General features: G+C 42.0%; 1 protein-coding gene across 1 annotated transcript in view; it reads right to left on the bottom strand.

Annotated features, from left to right (window-relative positions):
* me1 (malic enzyme 1, NADP(+)-dependent, cytosolic) overlaps positions 1-18,457 on the bottom strand; it is a 108,830-nt gene that overhangs the window by 9,435 nt on the left and 80,938 nt on the right. Inside the window, exon 6 of the mRNA XM_049584685.1 lies at positions 9,346-9,449. Coding sequence (XP_049440642.1) covers positions 9,346-9,449 — 104 coding nt within the window. The remainder of the gene's footprint in view (positions 1-9,345; positions 9,450-18,457) is intronic.

Below are 18,457 nucleotides of genomic sequence, written 5' to 3'. Positions count from 1 at the left end.
AGTAGCACTGAGGAGAGAAATGTGTTTTCTATCAAGCTGAGAGCAATACTAAAGTACTGAGAGCTTGCGCGAAGAGGAGAAATAATGAGGCCAAGAAGGGAGCTATAAACTTTTCATTGTGTTCAGCTTTAGGAGACAGAGACAGAGACAGGCGACAGGCGAGGATAGATGTGGGGTTGCCCTGCTGCCAGTGCAGCGCCCTCTGGTATGGTTTGGTGCAGCTTGCTACTGGAGAGGTCAAACCAGTTCACTCAGAACCAAGCTGCCTGTGCAGAAAGCTCATGAGTCCAAAGAGATGGATCTGGGAGTGTATTCTGCAGTAGCTGAGAGTTGGGCTGACATGCTGCAAGTATTCTCAGGAAAGACAGGATTAGGTTTAAAGACTTCAAATCAGAGTGGAAAACAATGTTGCCCATCAGACCTCTGTTTTATTTTTAAATGACAGGCCAGAAAGATCAGAAACTCCTGACACAGATCTGAGAATGACTGAGCTGTGAACACATGCATATTTATGGGCATCCGCTGACCATAAACTACAGAGTCGAAAGCTGAGGTTGTGGTACTGCTAAAAGAAAGGAACATCTTCCCAATGCAGAAAGCTCTTTGGTCTTTGGCCTGAGCCATAAAGATAGGGGGGTGTTTTTGACAATGTGTGTGTGGGCGTGTGTGCTTGTTTGTGTGTGTGTGCTTTGCTTACAACAAAGCTCCTTTTGGAGGCAATTTGTTTTCAGCGTCCCTATTCTGCCTGAACGTTTGTTGTCTTTCCTTGACTACCCTCTGAATGGAACGCCAAAATCTGACAATGCACCTCTTTGCCAGCTGAATAGTAGGATTATTGTCACTGGATAACAACACTGGAAAGTGGAAATAAATGTGGTTAAGGTGCCAATATATACTGAAGTTTACTGGCCATTGGGAGCTGTGCTCAATTCAAAATGTATACAATTTATTCCTATAAGTAAACATGAACAACTCTCCCAATTCCAAAAACAAGAGTGCTCAAATTTGTGACATCATAGGTTATACATTTCGAAACTGCTCCATAGACAATGAACGGGTTCACAAAATCAGGCTCCCATGCATTGCCTATGGAGCTGCTCCAGGCTTTAAACTGTACTTAAGACATTTGACGTTTGAGGCTCGCTGGTTTCTGGCTTTAAGAGAGAGTAGCTCAAGTTCACAAATATTGATTGAACTTGCCTGGGCCATTGAAATAACATATTGTATAACCACTTTAAGAGCTATTTATCACTCACAAATGAGTATTTGAAGTGTAATTTATGTCTATATCACTTATTTGTTCAGTTTTGTTAGCCCCTTGTAGGCTTTTATCCAAAGTGTTTATGGTAATATTCGTTTATTTGTTACTATTGAAATCCCTTTGTTGTTAAAAGTATAAAATAGCAGCACAGTTGGTGATAAGTGCAAAGTGAATTTGAACTCAAAACAAAGTTCAGAACTTATTGTAAACCTCACTGCCAAAACAGTGACTTTGTTCCACCTCTCATTGCTGCTATGAAAAAAGAAAGAGACGGTGTATCCCTGCTGTTGAGATTTGGCAGAGAGATCACTTTCCATCTCTTTGTCCAGTGCTTTGTCAACAGCAGTGTCTGTTCAGTGACTTCAGAGACCAAAACGGGCCTGGTGGGAAAGCACTCACATCTGTCACTACGATGAGACAACAGGCAAGAACAATCCTGCCTACACCTGCTTAGGGGTGTAAAACTGTGGCGGTGAAAACTGATGTTTCTGATATGGCTCTTCAGATGGCTCCAAGTGTCTGCAGAAATGTAAGTCCAGTTGTATGTCTCTTGACAATGAATCTAACATAAGTTGCGTAACGCAGCCTTTCGGTAGCTGCGACGTGTGGCTGCATGTGGTTGCTGGAAGAGATGGGAATGGTAAAAATGATCGACTCTGTAGCTGCAGTTTGGACAGCAGCACACTCACATACTTTATTTATTTACTGATGACCAACAGGTCTGACCTCCCCTGCAACAAATTTCAGAGCGTGACTTCTGGTTCCTGCTTCAAATACCATCTCACTGTTTAACTCCAATAGAAAACAACTTGACCACCCAACCATGCTTGGTAAATATTGCTTTAATTTATTTTTTACGTATGTACTCTGTTGTTTTTTAAACCTTTTTATTATATGTTGTATTTAATTGCCTTGTGCGTGTTTTTTTGATCTTGTCTCATTACTGCTTTCACAGCTGCATGATTGCCTCTCTGGGGACAAATAAAATTCTACTTGACTCGACCCGAAGTGGCTGAAAGTTGGCATAAAGTGCAACACACTAAACCATGATCACTGGCTTCCACTCCAATGTATGGGTCTTTTCATTGCACTGGTTATAACCAGTAATAACAATGGATCACATGAGTACTTGTATGTATAGGAGGCTGCCCTCAGTAACAAACTCAGAGAGTCATTACCCGACTCTGCAGGTCCTCTCAGCTTTACAGAACGTTTTAGCATCTTTCAGCTCACTGTTTTAGTTTCCTGGCCTGCAACTTTGTTGTTCTGGTTCTGGTTCACTCTCCCCACATGCATAAGGTAGTGTTTTTAGCCACAGCAGGCAGCTGTTTTTGACAGCTGCAAAAACCCATTGTATACAATCTGCTCAGCACCAAACTAGCGACTAGCTGGTGAACATAATCAAGCCTTTAGCGGCTGAAGACACAGGTTTTGTCTTTGGAGTTGGTAAGGTGCAAAACAGATCTAAAATGAGAGACAATATTGGACTTTGGGCATGTATCAGGCAGCCAAAACATGCAATACTGCTAAATCTGCTTAATATGTAAATAAGTAACTGGGTTTTGTGTTTACAGCTTGCTTACGCAATCCCAAAATGGTCAAAAATCAGTTATTGCAGGATTAAGTTCAAGAAAACTTGGCTTCAAATCTTATATATTTCTCAAAAATCTCGAGTATTATTTACTAAACAACAATCAGACTCTCATAACTTTGCAAAATCTGCTGCATCAGGACTTTGTGGGTGTGGCTTGATCAGATTTGATTGACATCCGTTATCACATTCAGAATTAAATATTTCCCAGTCTTGATTGATGCTCAGAAGTAACTTACATCACCTTCTTCCAACTGAGCCCCGTCCACATCAGACCAGTAAAATGAGCTAAGTTAAAATCTCACATGTGAAACAGGCTTTTGTTTTGTACCTGTATACCTACGAAAAGTAATTCACCACAATTCCTAGATAACCCACGTAATCATGAGCCAGTAATCTGTGTCTAACCCATGTAATCGGGAAGGCTGCAAACGCATGACCAATGCACTGATGGTAGTAAAGAAGTTAGTGGTATAAAGACCAAAAGTCTGCAAGGAGGCAGGTCAAGGTGGTGGTGGTGGTGGAGGGGTCAAACAACACAGGACTTTCCCCCAGGAGACCGATGTTTAGAACTGTGTGAACCAAGTGAACTTTGAGTTATTTTCAGGTTCTTTACAACCATGTATCTTTTTTTAAACCTAACTTACGTAACTATTTTTGCCTAAGACCCAGCCAGGTTTCTTTTCCTAAATCTAACCTACGTAATTTTACTCGCCTAAACCTAACCTACGTAACTTCATGTTAAGGATATAACATTATTTCTGGGGTTCTATTTCGTTATCTATCATACAAACCATTGTGTGAGGATACGTTGTACAGTCACATTACATCACTTATTGCAAGAAGCCTTTAAACGCTCCGTAACAGTGCAATTTTTGTATTCACTCATTCATCACTCAAAAGCATAACACGTAAGTAAAATACAATGGCAGGTGTTTCAATTTCAATTATTTTCTCTTCACAGACATCTGGAAATAGAAAACGACCAGCTAGACAAACACCTGCAGAGGAGACGCTAACCTTTCCTGCCATGGCACTGTTTAAGCTATTTGGAAAATGCTAGCAGAAAAGCACAGAGCTCCTTTGTCCTCAAAACACTTTATTTTGCTGTGATTTATGATGTGCCGCTATAATACATGTCGCAGAATGAAAGAAAAATACCTGAACTCATTGTTTTCTGGAGTGTTGTTTTCAGGGTTTCTTGGTGCTTACTGCCAGACCAGTCAAATATATTGGAAAAAATGCTTGCGCCACTATTATAAATGTTTGATAGTATGAAAAAGAGTGTGAGACATGAGACACTTTCCCATGTGGTGAATCACTCAGACTTTGGTGTTATGTCTGGGCCAATCTGTAGGACGGGGGAGTTAACGAGTCACCAAGCTCCCTCAGGAAACACAATCTGGCTTCATCTTAGACTTGGTGAAATCTGAATCTCTAGCTAATAGGAAGTAGGTGGATGTCATACATACTTCCAACACTGAGGGGGGGACTAGAAGCAGAAGAGGAGTGAGTCTTTAGTAGTCCATACAATGCCAGGGAGGACCTCTGCAAAAAAGGTCACATACAAGGGTGCTCTGTCCAAACACAGCTGTCCAACTTGTGTGCATATATATGTGATGTGTACACACACACACACACACACACACACACACACACACACACACACACAGGCTGTCTGTTACCGCTGTCCCTACAGGGCTTCATAGCTTCATGGCTGAAGCCTTAATAAATCCCCAGCCCCCTCTCACTCTCCTGAGAGCCAGCGTCTCTCAGCACACATTATTTCTCAAATCCCCAGGCCAACATTAAAGACAAAGACGCATTCTGCATTCTTTTTACTCTGTTGCTCCTTTCATCCAGCCATCGGTCTGTCTCTGTGTCCCGTGTTGTCTCAGTGCCAACAGTTTAAAATAGTGGATGGCATTTGTGTATTTTTTTGCCTGCTATTTAGATCAGAACACCCTGGAGCCTGTTGTGTCAAACACTGTACAATCATATCTATCATGGAAATTTACTTTTCATTATATTAACCTAAGGTCAAAAATGATTCAGGTACATTTGTTTAAGAATTCAGTATTTTGGGAAACATGTTTATTCACTTTCCCTGCAACAGTTATTGTTAGCAGCTGATTAGCTTAGGTTAGCTTAGCACAAACACCATAAACTAGGCAACAGCTAGCCCTGCTCTGTCCAAAGGGAACAGTATCCACCTACCATCAGTTTTAAAGCTAATTAATTCACCAATTACCATTATCAGCATGTTGTGGTTGTGGAAGGAGTATGTGCCAGACTATTACTCTTGGCAAGTTGAAGAGACTCCTGCTGGCTGCCTGGAAAACTAACAATGACTACAAGACTCCAAGGAAACTAAAATAGAAGGAAGGGTCATTACATCAGTGACATCATTTGAGTTTTGCATAGGTGCCAGACTTTGGTTGAATCTGCCCACTCCACTGAGTTCGAGTTGACTGATTCTGGTCTGGCATCATGACATGATGTGGTTTCTCGGTTTTTCAAACACTTAGCAGGGTAGGTAAAGGAAATTGTCAGAGGTGCATTAAGAGCCTGTTGTCTGCAGCTCTTCTTCATCTAACGTCTCACTATAGCTGTTTCTGCTTGTACTCTTCCTCTCCCTGCGGTATTAGTAGACTTCTTTTATTAAAGAAAAGCCGCTGACAATGTTCCACTAATTCGGCAATAAACGCATTTCATTTCATATAAATTCTTCACAACAAAAGTCCCCCGTTATTTTGTTACGTAAAAACTTTTATTGTGAAGCAGCAAAATAAAGGAAATGCTGAGTTTTCATCAGCAGTTACTTAACATGACTCTTCAATTAAAAGCCAGAATGAAACAGTGAAATAAAGCAGATATCTTAAGTACACATAGGGACGCAGGAGAGAAACTTAAATTCCAAACCACAGAAATTCTGAACTGAGAGCTCAACACACAAAGACTTTAAAAAACACCTTACACCTGCATAGGTGTTGAGTATCGCAACACATGCTTGTTTAAGGGGAAGACGGGGGACATGTCTTCTCAATATAGCCCAGCATTGTAGCATGTTGTCATGGCTATGCATCAGTATGGACTTAAAATAACATTAGATTCCGGCAAATATGTGGGTCTCTAGTGATTGCTTGGGGAAAATCTAACCCTCCTCATCCACGGAAACTGGTTAGAGTGAATGCCATGTCAGACTGAAGATGGAAACAGAGTGTAACGAGTTGACAGTGTTGTCTGATATCAGGCAAAGACTTTGGCGCCACTTGTACTGAAGTTAATGGGGCAGGCATGTAGAAAAATGCACACATTATGTGATGCTGACTGATGTTTTTTCCTAAATGTGCCCAAACAGATCATGGCTCTGTCCAGCAGCTACATATAGCTCCATTGCAGCCCATTTGGTCAAATATATGATGCATGACCCAGCAGGACAGGTCCAACTTATTTTCACTGACCAGACTGCAATTATAACCACATCACTTTATTAATAGCTCTGATTATAACTGGCTGGACGAAATGATATAGCCTGTCAGAGTTCGGTAAATATCCTAAAACCAAACTAGGACTTAGTTGTATGCCAAGATGCCTTGCAGTTTGCCTCAGTGACTTATAGTCATACCAATCATCCAGCCTTTATTATTAGCTAACACACACATAAATCATGTCAAGGATTAAGCTGGATTATGATAGCTAAACAAATGCAAATGTAAACTTCGTTTATTGACGAACAAAGTAACAAGTTTTGGTAATTCATAAAGGTCCAGATTTATAATTATGTCGCCATTAGTGCCACCTTCTGACAATAAAAGGAAACCTGACTGAGAGGGCTGGCTCACGTTAGCCCTGATAATTATCAATACATATCACTTGCTTGAAGACTGGTTAGTTATTGATAATCAAATACATATCTGCTGTATACATGCACTACACAGTTATGTCTGTGATCTGGTCATAATTGTAGTCTGGTCAGGGATAATAGGTCGGACCTGCCCTGTCTGGTCATGTATCATGAAGTAACTATCTTGAACCATGCAAGGACTTGAGTTGAGCTAACAGTATTTGCAGCTGCTGGACAGAGCTTTATCTGTTGGAGACCAGTAACAAGAAAAAACAACCTTCACCTTTAAATAAAAACATCAGTCAGCATCAGATAGTCTGTTTTTTATCTTATTTTGTGGAAGCATTTTTCAGTCAGAGGTGAAACAGCACAGATATGATTGGTTATAGTGGGACTTGTCATGCCTGCCCCATTAACTCCAATAGAAGTGAATCCAAAGTCTGGCACTGATTCAAAATTTCAAATGTGGTCACTGATTTAATGACCCTTTCTTTTTTTTCAGTTTCCCTACAAGACTCCAGGAAGTGACTGCACCTGGCCAAGAACCTGTCCAGCACATAACCCTCCATAAAACCACAATGTTTTACACTTACTTTGTGGTTTTTAAATACTAGAGAAATTACAAATTCAGCTGAGACACAGAACCTGTTTGGAATTACTAATCCCCTCAGCTAATGTCTGATCCCACTGCAAAACAGCTGGTTGGAGGTGGTAATATTAGTGGGCCCGAGGAAGAAACCTAGAAATATCATGTGAACGGCATATGTGCAATTTTTTTTCACTCTGTTGATAATAGTGATTCACTGTATGGCTCAAAATTAAAGATTAATGGTACATAAATAAACTGGGTAACCAGGCACATAACACTTAAATCAGTATTATGCAACTATGTAATATCAGATACTGATAGTGCAACACTGTTTCTCTGTTAGCGACTTGTGTGGAGTTTTCATTTCCAGCACATCCAACCAGTTTCCTCTCATTAGCTGCATGCAGTGGGATTCTTACAAAGAAATCTGCACACACCAACAAAAATACATCAGGGATTATATGTAAAGAAAAAGATAAGTGTTTCCCTGACAGAAAATACTGAGTTCAAAGTTTTAAAACCTTTTCTGAGCTTTGTGTTGTGGGTGTGTGCAGGAGCAATGAGATCAAGGGATCATTCATTTCTGCCTGAAGACAAAAGCAGAAGACAACACCTGCTGATTATTCAGCAGGAGCAGTCGCCTGAAATCAAACACTCAGATGAATCACCGACATTTTTCTTTTAAACAAGGAGCATTTTTAAATGGTGGATTTAAAAATCCCCCCAGACTCCTCCTGCTTATTGATGACGAGTCAATCCAGAGTATTTTAGTTCCCGTTTAGTTTCTTAGAAAACTAAACATGAATATTACTTAAAAGACTGCAGAGCTGTAATCATTCATTCAATCTCTGAGCCCATAATTACTCATTTTCCGCCAATCTGGCTCCTTTGGGGAAAAAGCTTCGCTGTTCCCTGTACTTGAGAAGCCACCCGGTTATTAGAGCCATGGCTTCCTGTTGCCAGCTGGAGGGGGCCCAGACCCAGGCTTCTCCTACTGGACTCTGGACTCTCTGGGTTAGGACGGATCTTAACCAGGCCAATTTGTGTGTGGCTGTGATGGCTTCATGGCACACAGGGACACTGAGATATACACGTATTGGCGTGCATGCAAGGTATACAAAAGCCTTATTGAGGACAGGCCTGCATTAAACACATAAGGTACAGGGCCAAAAGGGAAGCAGTATGACTCACCTAATTTCAGCTCAGAGAAGAGGAAAAAGATAAGATCTGTGTATGAAAACCAAATGACTGACAATATGGAATAGTAAACACTATAATGCCTTACTGTGTCTCTAAATCAAACAAACCAAAGCTAACCCTTCACTGTGATCCACTGCTGAATCAAACAGGGATTAGCGTCTCTAAATGACATCACAAATCTGAATTATGCATAATGAAATATATTCCCTGGACTGGGACCACTGGAGTCCATATTCCTCCAGAGGTCTCCAACTATTCCTGTAAGTGTCTCTGTTTACATGCTCAATCATATTCTCTGAGCATTCAGAATTATCGTGTATTATATTTCTAAATATGCTGTTCACAACAACCAAAGAAGCTCTCAACTCTGGCTGAGGTTTTGTAGACTAATAAGCAAGTCAGCTCATTGTGGACAGTTTCAAAATAGATACTACAACACTGCCAAGAGTCAAAAATATACAAGTGTTGGGTTCAGCTGCTGTCAGTCCAACCAGCTTCTGAATAGTTGGTTAGCTGTGCTCTCGGTCTGGAGAGGATCATGCCACTGAAATCAATAGCACTGACGGTTACCAAGGCTTGCTGATCACTTTTCAATAAGCTCATGTTGCCATACAGCCAGTAAGCAGAGTTTTCATCGATACTGCTTAGCAACCAAAACATAGTTCAAAGAAAGTAAAACCGCATCATCTCCGACCGAAGTTCCAGACCCCTGAATCCCATCACACTGCACGCACTGAGGATGCTAAACTGCTTGACATATTTCTTTTAAGAGCACCTGCTGTTTGTATTAAAATGACAATAACAGACAGCACACAGGAAGCGGGCAAATGATCAGTTGAAAGCCAATGTGATCCTACCTGTCCGACACAGCCTTCATAAATTCATCCAGCAGGTCATCATAGGCCTGGCCCCGCACTCTCTTATGTCTCAGCCCAATGTAGAAAGGGTCCTTCAATAGTGTCTGCAAAAACACATGGAGGCAGAGGACAGAATGGCAGGTAAGAGGAGCGAACACTTTCTAATGTTCTATCTCAACTTTTGTCTTAAAAGCAGCATTGTTAGTATCTCAACATATCTACCAGAGGAATTGTTTAAGAGTATTCCACTAGCATTGGCATTGCACCCCTACAACATTGTTGAATTAATGATTGACAGTTCCATAAAAAAAAAGGATAAAATTAATGCAGCCGAACCAAATATATTTTTTCCATGCATTCCTCTTCCTTCTCAAAAACTAGCACCTACATAACCCATAACGCATCTTGACTGATCACAGTTTGGTCAATGATTCAGGTGTCTTATGCAAGTAATGGCTAGTGTAGCCTCAAGCCACTAGCCTTAAACAGAGATAAGAAGCGTTCTGCAGAGGTCTGGTGAGCTCACTCCTTTCTAACCCCTGACTCCAGATTTTTTTCATTTTCAACCTTATAATCTTGAGTGCCATTTGGCACTGTGACATCACTTGAGGCAATTTATCAGACATACAACTTTTTTTTCGCATCTGCAGTAGTACTTCCATAATATCTGTAAAAAGACTGCTGTTTAAAATCTATGGAGTTCCCCTTTAAAACCCTGATTCCCAGTACGTCTCTAATATGATGCAAGTTAGTTACAAACAGTACACTTACTTATCAAACTGAAAGCACTGACATGCATTTAGACACTCATAACCTTTATGACATGGATTATGAATAATGATAAATATACTGATTTAATTAGAGGAGATCTTAAAAGAAAACTCCTCTTCTTGCTAAAAAAAAGTACCAAAATGCAAAATTCTGTTCAAGAAAGTGAAAAATAAATAAATAAATAAATAAAAGAAAGTGTCACCCTCGTGTCTGTGAGTTAGACTGATCTCCAGCCATTTCCATAAAGTTGGGGGGCTTTTAGGAGACCAATAAAATCTGTGTAGCAGAAGTGAAAATATCCTGATATGTGCCAAGCCCCACACACACACTGGAGCCCTACACTTACCGAAATGCTCATTTATGGAGTCTTTTCATTTAAACAATCTTAGCCTGGTTAATGTCCACCTGTCTTTCGAATGTACTGGCCCACTCTCCAAGTCCAAATAACCCTGATGATGTCATCAGCCCTGAAGATGTCATTTTATTTATTCAGACTATCGAAAGCACTCTCCAGAGCCTAAGAAGAAATTAAACAACTGATTTCACAAGCTGAGAAAACTCACACTTGGTGTATAAAGCTGGGGGAGTTCCCCTTTAAGTGGCCAGAGCCAGGACTTGTGTATGTTTTTTTTTTTTTTTTTTGCCTTGTTTTTTCTTATCTTTATCTTAAAACCTCAGTAACCTCAGTCAGAGTTTGGTCGTTAATTGAGATTTGTTCTTCTGTATCATACATGCTAACAAATTTTAACATAACTGACTGCTTTTTTTTTGGCCATTTTGCCTTTATTGGTCAGGACAGGTAAGTGTGAAAGAGGAAGAGAGAGAGAGGGGGGGGGTGACATGCAGCAAAGGGCCACAGGCTGGATTCGAACCCGGGCTGCTGCGGCAACAGCCTTATACATGGGGCGCCTGCTCTACCACTAAGCCACCAACGCCCCCATAACTGACTGCTTTTTATTGAATGTAAAAATGATTTATGGGAAAATTACAGGGGAATAAAAAATGTTTAATGAGAGGGGTAGTAATGTCTGTTTTTAATTATTAAATTAAATCTTATTAAATCTAATTATATGTTGGTGTTTTGGGGTGTTGGTGCATCTCCTGCATGCACATATAGGGCTCTAGTTTCCTGGTGCAGCGCAGGGCAGCGCAGGGTGGCGAACCCCGCGCAGAGCTAGTTTCGAGCAGCGCAACCCGAGGCACGCTCAGTTTGGTAGTTTGGCAGACCGAGTTGCGCTGAGATGGATGTGGCGGCGCAGCAGGGGGAGGTGTCGACAGATCCAGCTTGGCGCAGTGACAGTTTCGTGCCAAAAGGCTTTGCCGAACGAAGGTGCGCTAAAAGCTCACCAGCTGAAACCACGTCTACTGTCAGTGCAGGCGGAGCACAGCCGGTGTAAGCCGAAGTTTGGCTGACCGGTGGACAGTGCGCACACGTCACCAAAACCTCACAGGCAGGTTTCCAGAATATCAGGCACATTAACGATGCAATAAATACCCCAAAAAACACTATTCAATGCAACTATCTGCAATCAGCACATAAATGTATCTCTATATCAACTGTCCCGTCACATCTGATGTCAGATCAAAGGGGATTGGCACCGTTTGGCATGCGTAATGGAAACCCAACCTGATTAGATTAACACAGCTGCAAACTAATGAGTTCACATCCCTCTCAGCCAACCACAAACAGCCACAGCATCAGACAGGGAGTATATATTCAGCATCTGTCATCTTAGAAAAGTCAAAAGAAAAGAAAAAGAGTGAGACTGCGAGAGAGAAAGAGAGAGCGCGCGCTCGAGAGAAATGCAACATTGATTTACAATTGTGGTGACCTCCTCCCAGGCTACCTTTGCATCATCAGCCCGTGGAGGTCTGCTTGCAGTTCCGTATATTCGGACACTGCGAGCTGGGACCTCCTGGACCAAAACATCAGTTTTCTCCTGGGAGAAGTTTGGCCATGTGATGCTGCTGCTCTCTTCTGCCATGGCGAATTGAGTAAACTCTCATTACGCCTTCGTGTGGCGCATTTAAGGGCGAGGAGAGGGGCTCATTTGATTGGTGTGCTGTGTGTAAAACCCACTCCATGCCTTCTCTCCTCCCTCTTTCCGACTTGCGCAGGTAGGAGGGACGGAGATGGGAAAGAGGAGTAGCTGCGCCAGGCGCACGGTGTGCCAAACTTGCAAAATCCGCCTGGCCACACCCAGTTGGTGAAACACAGGTGCGCTGCGCATCCGCCTCGCCCTGTCTGCGAAACTAGAGCCCATAGAGTTTAAAGCTGTTTGTATCGGGAGAAACAAGGAATGTGTGAGACTGTGAGTGTGTGATTTCTTTCCAGTCTTGGTATCTGCTGGATGTGAAAATTAAAAAGGGAGAGCACACCCTCACACATACAAACACCTGAGCCTTGTCGACCTTAGACCTCTGCCATGTGTGATCCTACAGTGTTGAAAAACACCTCCTGTCACATCAGTTCACACACAATCTCCAGATACATCTCACAACAAATCCTAACGCAATGTGCAATCATTATTAAGTAGGTTATAAAGTTGCATTATTATGAGTTTTTGATCCATAGACATTTTCTATTTGTAAAACCCAAAGGCAGAAGGTAGCAGAAAAAAAGTGATTTAAAAATCATCACAATGTAAAATCTATGGGCCGAGCGGAAGCTTGCCGGCGTTGTCAGCGGGAGAAACACTACTGCTCATATGCAGTGGGCCACATACTATGTAAGTAAACTTGAGAAACTTTTTTTGGGGTATGCACCAGGCGAGTAACTCCATTGGCATGAACAGGTGCCATCTTGAATCTTATTTCTATAATATATGGTCACAAGCAAGTGAGAATAGAAGTAACAAGACAGCTACAGGACATGCTGATGTTTAGCAGCATGTTTACCATTTCAACTGAGCTTGTTACCATGTAACAAAGTACGGCTGGGGCTGATGGGAATGTCATTGGTTTTTGCAGGTATTTGGTCATCTAAAGTTTTTACTATTCATCTTGAGGAAGATATGAATGTCTATAGTAAATGTCATGGCAATCTATCAAATAGTTTAGTAGCCACAAACAAACTTGTATGTCAGGGTCATCGAGGCGCTAGAGGAAAAGTCAGGGGATCACTTAGGTCGTTAGGATGTGGGAATGAGTAATGTCTGTCTCTTACAATTGTGTGGCAATCCTTAAAGTACTGTAAATCCTGAGATATTTTACTTAATACATGAAAACTTACATGGTGGAGCTAGAGGATAAGTCAGAGGATCACTAAAGTAAATAGGCTTCATCCTTTGGAAATCATGAATGTCTCGATAAAATTTCATGGCAATTCATCCGACAGTTGTTGAGATATTTCAGTCTGTATTAAAGTGGTGTCATCCTGAGGGCCAAGCTGTTAGCATGACTAAAATCATTGTCAGGCCTTATTAAAAAATATTTTGGTGGGGAAATATAAGGCAGAATTTAGCATTTCAGCCATGTTATGCTTTATAGATTATGTACTAGGATGTTAAGGGATGTTTAATGAGTTCCTGGAGATGGATGAATTACAATAAAGGATGTGTGAAACAGTGCACGTGTGTATAGGAGCCAAAGGATACGAGGCTTAAGAGCAAGGGCGCACTAACAGTGTGAAGGAGATGAATAGCACCAGTGAGCTTTGACCTTTGCATGTTAGTATTTTGAAAAATGAGAGGAATACAGTAGGGGAAAGAGAATATTTAGAGCAAAGGTTGATGGGAAAATGTGTGTGACACAGAGGCAGACACAGAAAATGAAAGACAGAGTGAGACTGTGATGAATTAGGTGGAAGTAAATGTCATCTAGCAGTGATAGACTGCTTATAGACTTTGGTTTGGGCTATCAGCACATACTTTCTCAAAACTTTAACATGCTGCACCTGCCTGATATAACATCAAGCTGTTGATTTACCACAGATTTTGGAAGATAGACTCATGATCCAAATGTGCTACACTCTGTAGTCTCTGCACACTCTTTGACTTATAGGGAATTTCAATCCCAAGGGATGAGGAACTGATGCAGAGCACTGGCATGCCTCATTGGGACAGGCGACCTTTACTTCTGGGGATGGATAATTAGAGGGTGCCACTAAGATGAGCGCGGCAGCAGCCGCCTTTCCATGGCAGGGTCAAGAGTTGCCATATCCAAGAACAGCTCAAAAGGTTTATATAAGGCAATATTTATTTGAAGTTGACAACTCATTTCCTGGCAAGTTTTTAATGGGCAGTAATAGGCTCAAGGTGGCCAAGTTCAACTGTAACCAAAACAAGCAAAACATTTTCATGTGATCCGGCCAAGAGGTGGGTTGATATCAGAGAGAGCTTTTGGTGGTAATTTCACAATATGATGCAAGAGCATGCAAGGAGAAAGATAAAAAAAAATTTGCATGAGGAGTTGTTAACATCTGCAGTGGAGTTTCAAATGCAACTAATGTGCTGTCTCTTATGGTGGGGAGTTTTTGTTTCATTACTCAGTCCATTTACACACTGACAAAACTGCCTTTTAAAGTGAAACATAAGGAGCTGCATAAGTGATTTCTGGGTGAGCTTCGAGTGGGCTGACCTCGTTGACACTGTGCTGAACTGTTGATATGAGTTGTCTTTCTGTCCCAGATTATCTACTGTTGATTGGCTAAGCTGTCCTTTGTGTTGTACAGCCCCTTTTCTCTCAGAAGGGATTAGTCCTCGTGTATGGCTTTACAGTTCGTGCTTGCTAGAGACACAGAAGCTCCGTTTTCACTGTTGCAACTGTGTCCAAACTGATGACTGCTCGACATCAGGAAAATAATATAAAGTTATATTTTACTGCTTTATTGTGCTGGTCTTTTAATGAGGGAGTTTAAGTAGTATAACACGCAACTTTCAGTGTTAAAAACATAACTGCAGTAATTATAAAAACATTTTTTTTATTATTTAAAGAAGCAGTGGAACAAGATCAGACATCAAGAATAGCCTGGACCTGTCTGAGGTAAGGGACACCCAGCACTGGACGAGTGAAAGCCCACCCAGTACAGATGCACAAACAGCATATTGTCCTGGATGACATCACTGACTCTGATTTCAGTGTGTGTGTGTGTGTTGAGGTTATTCCAGGTGACATCAGGGCTGGGATGCACTGACAGATAAAGTCCAGGAAGATAACAAGATGATGTAGTATACACTGGACTCCCTGCAAATGTGTTTGTTTTTCTTCATGCTGTGTGTGTGTGTGTGTGTCTCTGTGCCTCTTCCCCTGCAGGTTTCTGCGGGTCCTGAATGTGAGAAAGAGATAACAGCTGTCCAGGTAGTGAGAGTTTATTGCTGGTTCTCACACAAGATTACACAGCTACCACATTCCTCTGCAGAAGAAATAACAACTACACAGTAGCCCACTTTCTAAAAGTCTAACACAAACATTTTACAGGCACTGAGCCTCCTCATGATCTGATAACAGATCTAAAGGAATATTTTGACATTCTGGGAACATATGCTTATTCATTTTCTTGTCAACTGTTTGATGGGAAGAGCAAGTATGTGCATTTTCTGAAATGTCATCCTATTTGTTTAAAGAAAAAAACAAACAAAAACACATTGGTCAGGGGGTCTGCCTGCTCGCCTCCTTGGATATCTGCCGGCTGCTCACTCTACCCCCATATCCACTCAAGGACAAATATAATCCCATAATAACGGTCATTTCAATAATTAGCTGGAGCTACCACTACCTCATAGACTCCCACCTCCATCTGCTCCCATCATGCATTCACAATCAGGACTGGAGAGTGAGGCGGGGAACCGAGAGGCAGTAGGCTAGCCTGCCTCCCATACAAGGCCAGTCCAGATAAACTACACATAAGACACACAAACACACACAGACGGCCTATTTATCCCATTACAACTCATTTAGCCTGTCATCTCTTTAGAATAACAGAAAAATGGAAAAGTCAGCCAGGGCTGGGCAGGCTGTAGCAAAATCTCTTTTATAGCTATTTCTCTTTTAAAGTTGCATAAGCAGCAATACTCTGTGTGTGTGTGTGTGTGTGTGTGTGTGTGTGTGTGTGTGTGTGTGCTTGCAGGCAAGTTTGCCCCTGTGCATATTTCTGTCATGTGCTGACTGACCACTACTTAATGGAAAATAAATCCTTTCTTTCATTGAGTTAAGAAGATCAATGTAAAATAAGTCTCATGTCCAGTGTAATAAATCAATGAGTAATAATAAGTTCCAAAGTTGTCCCTTGTCATCAATTATGATTGTGAAATTCATAGACAGGATCTCAAGGCGCAGCCGGGGGGAGGAAAGGTTCCAATTTGGGGACCTCAAAATTGCATCTCTGCTCTTTGCAGATGATGTGGTTCTGTTGGCTTCATCACACCGTAACCTCGAGTGCGCACTGAGGCAGTCTGCAGTTGAGTGTTGAACCTCGAAGTGGTTCTCTGCCGGAAAACGGTGGATTGGCCTCTCTGGATTGGGAGTGAGTTACTGCCCCAAGTACAGTACAGGCCAAAAGTTTGGACACACCTTGTCATTCAATACATTTTCTTTATTTTCATGATTATTTACATTGCATAGCCACCCTTTGCTCTGATTACTGCTTTGCACACTCTTGTCATTCTCTCCATGAGCTTCAAGAGGTAGTCACCTGAAATGGTTTCCACTTCACAGGTGTGCCTTATCAGGGTTAATTAGTGGAATTTCTTGCTTTATCAATGGGGTTGGGACCATCAGTTGTGTTGTGCAGAAGTCAGGTTAATACACAGCCGACAGCCCTATTGGACAACTGTTAAAATTCATATTATGGCAAGAACCAATCAGCTAACTAAAGAAAAACCAGTGGCCATCATTACTTTAAGAAATGAAGGTCAGTCAGTCCGGAAAATTGCAAAAACTTTAAATGTGTCCCCAAGTGGAGTCGCAAAAACCATCAAGCGCTACAACGAAACTGGCACACATGAGGACCGACCCAGGAAAGGAAGACCAAGAGTCACCTCTGCTTCTGAGGATAAATTCATCCGAGTCACCAGCCTCAGAAATCGCAAGTTAACAGCAGCTCAGATCAGACACCAGATGAATGCCACACAGAGTTCTAGCAGCAGACCCATCTCTAGAACAACTGTTAAGAGGAGACTGCGCGAATCAGGCCTTCATGGTCAAATAGCTGCTAGGAAACCACTGCTAAGGAGAGGCAACAAGCAGAAGAGATTTGTTTGGGCCAAGAAACACAAGGAATGGACATTAGACCAGTGGAAATCTGTGCTTTGGTCTGATGAGTCCAAATTTGAGATCTTTGGTTCCAACCGCCGTGTCTTTGTGAGGCGCAGAAAAGGTGAACGGATGGATTCCACATGCCTGGTTCCCACTGTGAAGCATGGAGGAGGAGGTGTGATGGTGTGGGGGTGTTTTGCTGGTGACACTGTTGGGGATTTATTCAAAATTGAAGGCACACTGAACCAGCATGGCTACCACAGCATCCTGCAGCGACATGCCATCCCATCCGGTTTGCGTTTAGTTGGACGATCATTTATTTTTCAACAGGACAATGACCCCAAACACACCTCCAGGCTGTGTAAGGGCTATTTGACCAAGAAGGAGAGTGATGGAGTGCTGCGACAGATGACCTGGCCTCCACAGTCACTGGACCTGAACCCAATGGAGATGGTTTGGGGTGAGCTGGACCGCAGAGTGAAGGCAAAGGGGCCAACAAGTGCTAAACACCTCTGGGAACTCCTTCAAGACTGTTGGAAAACCATTTCAGGTGACTACCTCTTGAAGCTCATGGAGAGAATGCCAAGAGTGTGCAAAGCAGTAATCAGAGCAAAGGGTGGCTATTTTGAAGAAACTAGAATATAAAACATGTTTGCAGTTATTTCACCTTTTTTTGTTAAGTACATAACTCCACATGTGTTCATTCATAGTTTTGATGCCTTCAGTGAGAATCTACAATGTAAATAGTCATGAAAATAAAGAAAACGCATTGAATGAGAAGGTGTGTCCAAACTTTTGGCCTGTACTGTATATCTACTCATATACATACCAACCCTCACCTATGGTTATGAGCTTTGGGTAGTGACCAATAGAATGTGATCGCCGATACAAGCAGCCAAAATGAGCTCTCTCAGTAGGGTGGCTAAGCTCAGCTTTATAGGCAGGCTGAGGAGCTCAGACATCTGGAGGGAGCTTGGAGTAGAGCCACTGCTCCTTTGCGTCAAATGGGGCCAGTTCAGGTGGTTCGGCATCTGATCAGGATGCCTCCCAGGTGCTTCCGTTAGAGGTGTTCCAGGCATATTCAGATGGTATAAGGCCCTGGGATAGACCCAGATTGCACTGGAGGGATTATATTTCTCATTTGGCC

The sequence above is a fragment of the Epinephelus fuscoguttatus genome, linkage group LG8, assembly GCF_011397635.1.
Source record: "Epinephelus fuscoguttatus linkage group LG8, E.fuscoguttatus.final_Chr_v1".
Taxonomy (NCBI): Eukaryota; Metazoa; Chordata; class Actinopteri; order Perciformes; family Serranidae; genus Epinephelus; species Epinephelus fuscoguttatus.
This window is presented reverse-complemented; position numbering and strand designations above follow the sequence as displayed.